Source organism: Rhinolophus hipposideros, assembly GCF_964194185.1.
Source record: "Rhinolophus hipposideros genome assembly, chromosome: 21".
Taxonomy (NCBI): domain Eukaryota; kingdom Metazoa; phylum Chordata; class Mammalia; order Chiroptera; family Rhinolophidae; genus Rhinolophus; species Rhinolophus hipposideros.
This window is the reverse complement of record NC_138067.1, coordinates 43,074,575-43,081,332: the sequence shown is the minus strand read 5'-3', so window position 1 is coordinate 43,081,332 and position 6,758 is coordinate 43,074,575. Positions and strand designations below refer to the sequence as shown.

The 6,758-nt window shown below is 60.7% G+C and overlaps 1 protein-coding gene across 2 annotated transcripts in view; it reads right to left on the bottom strand.

The window, feature by feature from the left end:
- The window catches only part of NOP53 (NOP53 ribosome biogenesis factor), a gene marked incomplete at its 3' end in the record, with an annotated part of 10,558 nt that continues 3,800 nt past the window's right edge, over window positions 1-6,758 (bottom strand). The window contains exons 4-13 of one of the 2 annotated variants that reach the window (XM_081030322.1): window positions 5,896-6,095; window positions 5,411-5,481; window positions 4,294-4,389; window positions 2,883-2,987; window positions 2,595-2,798; window positions 2,031-2,206; window positions 1,743-1,809; window positions 982-1,058; window positions 844-900; window positions 1-614 (exon numbers count right to left, since the gene is read on the bottom strand). In XM_081030322.1, the coding sequence (XP_080886448.1) occupies window positions 608-614; window positions 844-900; window positions 982-1,058; window positions 1,743-1,809; window positions 2,031-2,206; window positions 2,595-2,798; window positions 2,883-2,987; window positions 4,294-4,389; window positions 5,411-5,481; window positions 5,896-6,095 (1,060 nt within the window). Of the gene's footprint in view, window positions 615-839; window positions 901-981; window positions 1,059-1,742; window positions 1,810-2,030; window positions 2,207-2,594; window positions 2,799-2,882; window positions 2,988-4,293; window positions 4,390-5,410; window positions 5,482-5,895; window positions 6,096-6,758 lie in introns of those variants that run through there. The other variant, XM_081030321.1, reaches the window with a different exon arrangement.

Genomic DNA, 6,758 nt, shown 5'->3' with positions numbered 1-6,758 from the left:
TTCAGAGTGAGAACAGTCCTTTATTACTTGTAGAATTAAGGTTTCTAAAATATTAAATGGGGAGGAGGAAAAGTACCCCCTTTGATGTGTTTCCACTTCCTCACCTTTAAAACGGGGTAAGTCTAGCCGTCCCTAACGGGACTGCTGTGAGGGCTTAATGAGTGACTCCATCTGCTTATAAGCACAGCGGGCACTCGGCAAACGTTAGCTGCTGCCACTACCAATGTGACAGTGCTGTCATCACGACCTGCCTCTCAGTCACCTGGGCCAAGAGCGGTGGGCTATCCCTCCAGTCAGAAACCCAAGTGTGGACCCTGACTTCCCCTCCCCACCCAACCAGCACGCCAGCCTGGCCCCTCTGCCCGTTTTAAGACCTTCCTCTACAGGGCTGGCTGCCCACCTTGCCCCTGAGGGACGGGCCCTCTGCCACACCCTGGGTTCTCACCAAGCTTTGGTGAAGATGAAGGTTCTGGAACCTATCCCCTTGTGCACTAGAAGGGGATGGACAGAAAGCTGCCCACAGCAGGGGACAAGTCACACACGAGGCCCAGGGCGTTGGTCAGAAGATGCTTTATTGAAGGGTGGGGACTCCAGCATCCAGCGGCAGCTACAACCTGGGGACAGAGGGAGGCTGAGGGTGAACGAGGGGAGTGAGAAAGCTCTCGCCCACTTTACACCCCACTCTGGTTTGGGCCCTTCTGTTTCCCCTTGGGGACCCTCCCACCCTGATTCTGGGTTCCAGTGCATCTGGCAGGCTGACACTTAACCACTGGCCAGTTACCAGGTTTGGGAGAGGCCCAGGAACCCAGTGGACAACTGGGAAGGAGAAGGGGTGCCACTCACTGGATCTCTCGGAATGCCCGCTTCTCCACAAGCTTCACTTTGTACTTGCGCTTGAACCTGGAAAAGGGACGAGTGGTTAGTGATCTGCAAGCCCACCGGTGGCTCCGACGCCTCCCCCCGCGGTAGCCCGGCCCTCACTTGGCTCGCTCCCGGGGCTCGATCATGTTTCTCCTCTGGAAGCTCTTGAAACGGTCACGGAGAATGTTGCCCTCGGGCTGTGGGACAGAGAGGGAGGCGTCAATGTGCGCCCAGCAGAAACCCGAGGGCCTCTGGCGTCTCCGCGGGATCCGGCCAGGGCTCGGCCCCTGCAGACTCGCCCTCAGCAAAGACCCCCAGCTGGCCTCATGCGCCAGAGGCTCAGCCTGGCCTGAGCTCACGGGGTGACGGGTGCCGATGGTGGGCTGCCTCTGAGCTGAATTTGGAGGAATCCACAAGAAGGAAGCTGGTGAAGTGGGAAAAAGTGTGCAGGTAGAGAGGGGGGCACGGTTGGCTAGAGCCCCGAGGCAGGCCAGACCACGCAAGGGCCCACGGCCGAGTGAGGACCTGGGCAATGGGGAGCTGTGGAAAGTTCCGAGAGGGAGAGGGACAGGGTCCATTTCGACTTTTAGGGCCACCCCTCTGGGACCGAAAAGGGCAGGGACTATCATGGGACGTGGTTGGGAGGACAGGCCTTCTGAGGGTCACAGGATCAAATCATCACATCGCCCGGCCCCTCGCCCCTAGGCCCCCACCTCAGGACCCCGTGCCCTCAGCTCCCAGGCATCAGCCCAACCGGCGCAGCCTGGGGGCAGCCATAGTGTCGCCCACAGCCCCTGGGGGGCACGGGGAGCAAGGATGGGTGTCATCACTGGGCACAGGGCTCCCCCTACAGCATCACATCGCCCCAGAAGGGCAAGTACCTTCAGGGTCCTGAGCGAGCCAGAGAGCTCTGAACTGAGCTGCACGTCGATGTCGGGGGCCTGATACCTGGAGAACACGGGCGGGGCATTCAGGAGGCCGGCCTGGCCCAGGGCACAGAGTCCAAAGGCCCTCTTGGGGAAGGCTGGGCTGGGCAGTGGGCCTTCGGGAGCACGGAGCTCTGGGAAACATGGTCCTGCAGGAGAGGGCCAGGCCGAGCAAAGCAGGAAGGCACCGGGACGAGGGATCAGGGGCCCTCCCGCACCGCACCCCAAGCCCCCCAGCCGTACTTGAGCCGCCCCAGCCTGCGGGGTCTGTCGGCCTCGGCCAGCCGCTGTGCTCGCCGCCTTTCCCGCCGCCGTGCCAGTTCTGCCAGCCGCCGTGCCACCTGGATCTTGATCCCGCGCAGCCTGAAGAGCTCCTGGCGCCGCAGCCGGGCGGCCCGCACCGCGGCCTGCTGAACCCGCTGCACAAACAGGTGCAGTCAGAGGCTCAGCCACGCCAGCCAGCCCTGTGGGGCCACCTCGCCCAGGTCACAACAGGCCAGCTGCTCTAGTTTCTTCACAGGAGAGATTTTCTGAAACAACCTTTCTTATCCATTTGTTTCTGTCAGTGGTCCATAAATCCTGGCCCCCCAAAAGCACCAGGGCAGCAGTATCTTGGTCTAGCATGTTCCCCACTGTATCCCCTAAACCCAAAGTGGCCCTGGAGGGCACTGGGAAATTGGTCTCAGCTGGCAAAGCAGCTGCGAGGATCCCAAACAGCACAGAAAAGCAGGCTGCAGGGATGACAGAAGGCAGGCTGAAGACAAAGAAATCAAGCTGCGGGAGCAGACCCGAGCCCACAGTGCTCACCAGCATCCGGGCAGCCTTCTCCCGCTGCCGCTGCCGCTCCGTCTTTTTCTCCACAGCGGCCAGGCGGGCAGGCATGGCGGAGGCCTTGGCCCCTCCGGTGTTGTCGGCTCCAGCCTCGGGCCCCTTGCCCTGGCCCTCACCCAGCCCCCCTTCCTCATCCGACTCCTCCAGCAACCCCTGGCACATCTCCTGGAACGTCGACTCCTGTGGCAGAGGGAGGGTGTCAGAGGCCGGCGAAGGGCAGGCCCCGGGAAGGAGGGGAGGATGAGCGGGTGCGTGCGGGCTCACCTGGGTGGCGACCTGCTCCGCAGGGGGCAGGGCCAGCTGCCGCTCCAACTTCTTGGCCTCCTTCTGCCGCTGCAGCTCGACTTCGTGAGCCTCCCAGAGCAGGTTCTGGGAGGGGGCAGGGTTGGGTGAGGAAGGAGGCCCGGGGGCGGGGGGGGGGGGGCTCTCCTGAGATTCACAAAACTGCCTTTCCACCCAATCCCCCCACCCCTGCTCCCACTGCCCCAGCCCCTCCTCTCCCTGGTCCCCCAACTACAGCCTCACCCAGCCCTCCCCACAGCGGCCAGAGGGGCTTGGTAACCCTTAACCTCCTGGCTGCCCTACTGGTTCCCTAAAGGACAGTCTGGTCTCCACACGCTGTACAGTTTCATTTACATGAAACACCCAGAACTAGCAAATCCATAGAGACAGGAAGGAGAGTGGCACCTGCCAAAGACTGGGAGCGGCGGGGACTTGGGGGTGACAGCCGTTGGGCGTTCTGGGGTGATAAAAATGTTCTAAAATTGTGGTGATGGCTGCACAGCTCTATGAATATACCAAAAACCACCGAAATGTGCCCAGTAAGTGGGTGAAACCTATGGCATGGAAAGTACCTCTGGCAAAGCAATTATATGTTTTTTTTAAAAAAACCCACTGTCTGATCTTTCTTCCCTCTCCCCAGCACCCACGCCGCCCACATCAGTCCTGTGGGGAACAGACTGCACTTAGCGGCCTCCTCCCACATGGACCAGCTCATCGTCTCAATAGGGGTGGTTTCTGCAGACACGTTATCAGGTAAGGACCACTGCCTCTAGTCCTGCTGGGCTAAGGTCCCTCTCACAGGGACGACGCTGCAGCATTCACGTGTGTCCTGCATCTACTCAAAGATCGCGGTTTCTCTCCGGAAACCTGTGCTCCCTGAGGGCAGGGGTTTGTCCCCGTCTGTTCATGATATCTGTGCTCAACAGACGTCTGTGAAATGAACAGTGACTCTCAGCCGGGTTTTCTCACTGCTAAACTACCTCGGCCTCAGATAAGCCTCACTGGTTACATGGTTGGTCTGCTACCAAGTTAAGTCCTTTTGCACCAACGGCCTGTGAAGTTCCCTAAAGATGCCACAGTCTCACTCACCTCGGGGCCTCTGCACACGCTGTTCCCCTACCTGGACTCCCATTCCCCTCTCTCCACAGCAAACTCCTCAGTCTCAGCTCTGTTGCTCCCTCCTCCAGGAAGCCCTCTCTGACTCCCCATCCCAGCCCTGCCCACTCTGGGTTGTCACTGTCTGGGAATAGGTCTGTCTCCCCCACTGGACCATGCGCCGCAGGAGGGCAGGCTCGGGGCTCTCTTGGTCCTGATGAGTCCCCAGCTCTAAGTGGGCACAGGAAAAGTGCCTGGCAAGGGCCTGCCAACCCGCCAGCCCGGCAAGGCTACGTACCTGGTGGTCCTCAAAGGGTGGGTTGTAGGAGGCTCCAGCGGGCGCCACCTCCACGGCAGGCGCCAGGGAGGGCTTGGTGTGGAGATGCGGCGGCCGCTGGAGAGGAGCACAAGGCAGGATAAGGCCCGGGGCCCCCAGGACTCACATTCTCACCAGCTCTCGGGCTGGGACTCCAGGCTTGGGAGGCAGCAGAGGCCTGGGTGCAGCCCACAGCCTCCAAGCTGGGAGGTGCCAGGGGATCGGTGTGTGGAACAATGGACCCCCGGCAGAGGCATCCCCAGGACCGGCAAGCTCCCTGCAGGCAGGGGCTCTGCCTGCCTTTCCTAGGAAGAGTCCCTGTGACCCCCACGGTGGGCAGGGGTGGGTGACACTTGCAAAAACATGGTTCCGTGTGTTCTGATTTTTGGCCATCATGGCCAGTCACTGAAATCTACAGCAGCGTCTGTCAGAGCAGGTTACAGCCGATCAAGACACAGTGCACCCCTTGATCCCCCAGGGAGCTCGTAAGGAACAAAATCCTGGGTTCACCCGGACTCTGCTGATCAGCGGCTCGACAGGCTTCCCTGGTCCCCGCCCGTCTGGCCTCCACCCCAGCAAAGGCCCTTAGTCTCCGGCAGAGACTAAGTCTCCGGCAGAGGGTCACCCTGATGGCCCTGCCCTTGTCCTCTCCCCATACCCACTGCCCTCTAGCTCTGGTGCTTCTGCCTGAGGCCTGTTTGGGGTTTTCCCTCCTCCCCCCTCAGGCCCAACTCATCAGAGCAGTCAGCAATTCCATCGCTCTCCTGTGGAAAACACCACTGGAATAAAACCCTGAAACCGGAACTGTGCTCCCTGCGGACTCCTCCTCCCACGTCCTCTCCCACTGGCTGCCTTCTCACTGGCTCTGCAGTTCCCTGGCCTGGAGGTGCCCCTGGTCCCTAACCCATCAGTTAGTACCACCTTCCCTAAAGCACGGAGCTCGTGACCTTGAAGGGACCACTGGCCAGCTGGCTCCAGCACGTGTATGGACGGGCTGTGAAATCAAGGCTCTACCACCCGAAGGCAGAGCCATCCCCACTGCTCCCGGCCTCCTCCTCCAATCTCTATCAGCCGGGACACCATTTGGACACATTCTCACCTTCACTCCTTTCTTCTTGGTCTGCTCCAGGAAAAACGTGTCCTGGCCAGCCAAAGGCCGCTCCAGAGGGTCTGTAGAGGCAGTGAGGGCGGCTACTGGGGGCTTTCCAGTGTGGGGAACACCCTGGCCTAAGGGGCTCCCTCTGATCCCTCCCCCTTTCATAAGCCCAGGCAAGGGAAGGACTGATTCTCAGACCCCAAGGGGCTTCCAAAACCAGGTATGAGAGCATCTGGACATGGTCCAGGAGGCAGGAGACCGATGGCTAAGGGGCAGGAGCCGACCCTCAGGAAAGCCGACTCAAGAATGTGGAGCACACATGGGAAAAGGGCACCACGCTGAGTCGCCTGACTCTGCCGAGGATCGTCAAAGCAACAGCCACAGGGCATCCCCCTCCCCTTAGACACGAAGCTCTTGTGCAGTGCACAACCTGTACAACCGTGTATGGCAGCTGTGTCCCACCCATAGGTGACAGCAGAGACACTTACTATCTTTGGCCCAGAGATCGTAGAAAGGCCGCTCCACCGTGTCTTGGGGCCCAGGCTGGGCTTTGGCCACAGGAGGGTTGAGAAGTCGGGCCTGCGCCCTGCGCACATCGCGGGGCACCTCGCCCTGCTTTATCAGCTTCTCCCATAGCTGGTCCTTCCGCTTGAGCTTCTTGGCGTTGGGGACCTGGTGGGCAAGGATGCTGGGGCGGGGAGATGCAGCAAAGATGAAGTGGGTTAAGGCAGAGGCCTGAGAAAGGACCCAGCTTCTCCCAGTTGAGCTCCCCACCTCTGCTTGCCCCACACCACTGGGGCAGCTCCTCCTCCAGCACCTCCTGTCCCAAGAGCCTTCCACAGGGTGAACTTTCTCCCGGCTCCTTCTACTCTTTACTCTATCCAGCAGCTTCCAAGAGCATCTCCCCAGATCACTCTCCAGCCCAAGCCTCTCTCCTAAACCCCACACCCAACAACACGACAGCCTCTGGGGCCTTTGCCCTGGATGTCGCCCAGGCACATCGTACACCACGTTATCACCGACCTCGGCACTGCCCCCAAAGCCACTCCTCCTCCCACACCCTCATCTCAGGGACAGCCCTGCCATCACCGAGCCACCCTTCCCCGCCTTCAGGGGTCAGTCAGTAAGCCCTGTCTGACCCGCCTCCTGATGGCGGCTCCCATCCATCTCCTCCTCTCCATGCCCAGGCCCCATTCTTGCCTGCCTCGGCCCCCTGCCTCACTCCCTCCAATCCATCCTCCAAAACCCAAATCTGACCCAATCCCCGTCCCCAAGTGACCCTCACCTAGCCCCCTGGCATCCTTTAGGACCAGGAAGTGGGGGCTGTTGCACAAAAGGGCATGAGGCCTGA